This window comes from Otolemur garnettii, unplaced genomic scaffold (assembly GCF_000181295.1).
Source record: "Otolemur garnettii isolate 467f Iridium unplaced genomic scaffold, OtoGar3 scaffold00003, whole genome shotgun sequence".
NCBI classification, from domain to species: Eukaryota; Metazoa; Chordata; class Mammalia; order Primates; family Galagidae; genus Otolemur; species Otolemur garnettii.
The window spans coordinates 41,044,193-41,044,655 of NW_003852398.1; the positions used below are offsets into that span (position 1 = coordinate 41,044,193).

The following is a 463-nucleotide window of genomic DNA, read 5'->3' on the forward strand; positions in this document are numbered from 1 at the left end:
TGTTGATCTTTGAAATCACTCCAAAGTTTCTCTAGATCAGGAGGCACCGCGGTCCCTGACAACTCAAGAGCTTTAATTATGTCACCAGCATAGCGAGCTTGATCTTCTGTGATAAAAGTATAGGCATAACCCTAACGAATGATGAAAAAGTAGAATTAGTAGACACTAACAAGATAAATCCTGCTTAGGTCACAGGTAAAACGAAATCCGAACCATTTAATAAATCCTCATGAGACTGATACCATTACTAAACAATTGTAAAGGCCACAAAAGGGCCCTACTAAATTCTTTAATAATTCAAAGTGAGGCTCGGAGCCTGTGGCTCAAGTGGCTAAGGCGCCAGCCACATACACCTAAGGGGGCGGGTTCGAATCCAACTTGGGCCGCCAAACAGCGATGGCCACAACCAAAAAAACAGCCAGGCGTTGTGGCGGGTGCCTGTGGTCCCAGCTACTTGGGAGGC

At 45.6% G+C, this 463-nt stretch overlaps 1 protein-coding gene across 1 annotated transcript in view; it reads right to left on the reverse strand.

Annotated features, from left to right (window-relative positions):
- Window positions 1–463, reverse strand: part of DDX46 (DEAD-box helicase 46) — a 93,916-nt gene that overhangs the window by 20,898 nt on the left and 72,555 nt on the right. The window contains exon 13 of the mRNA XM_023514712.1: window positions 61–131. Within this exon, the coding sequence (XP_023370480.1) occupies window positions 61–131 (71 nt within the window). The remainder of the gene's footprint in view (window positions 1–60; window positions 132–463) is intronic.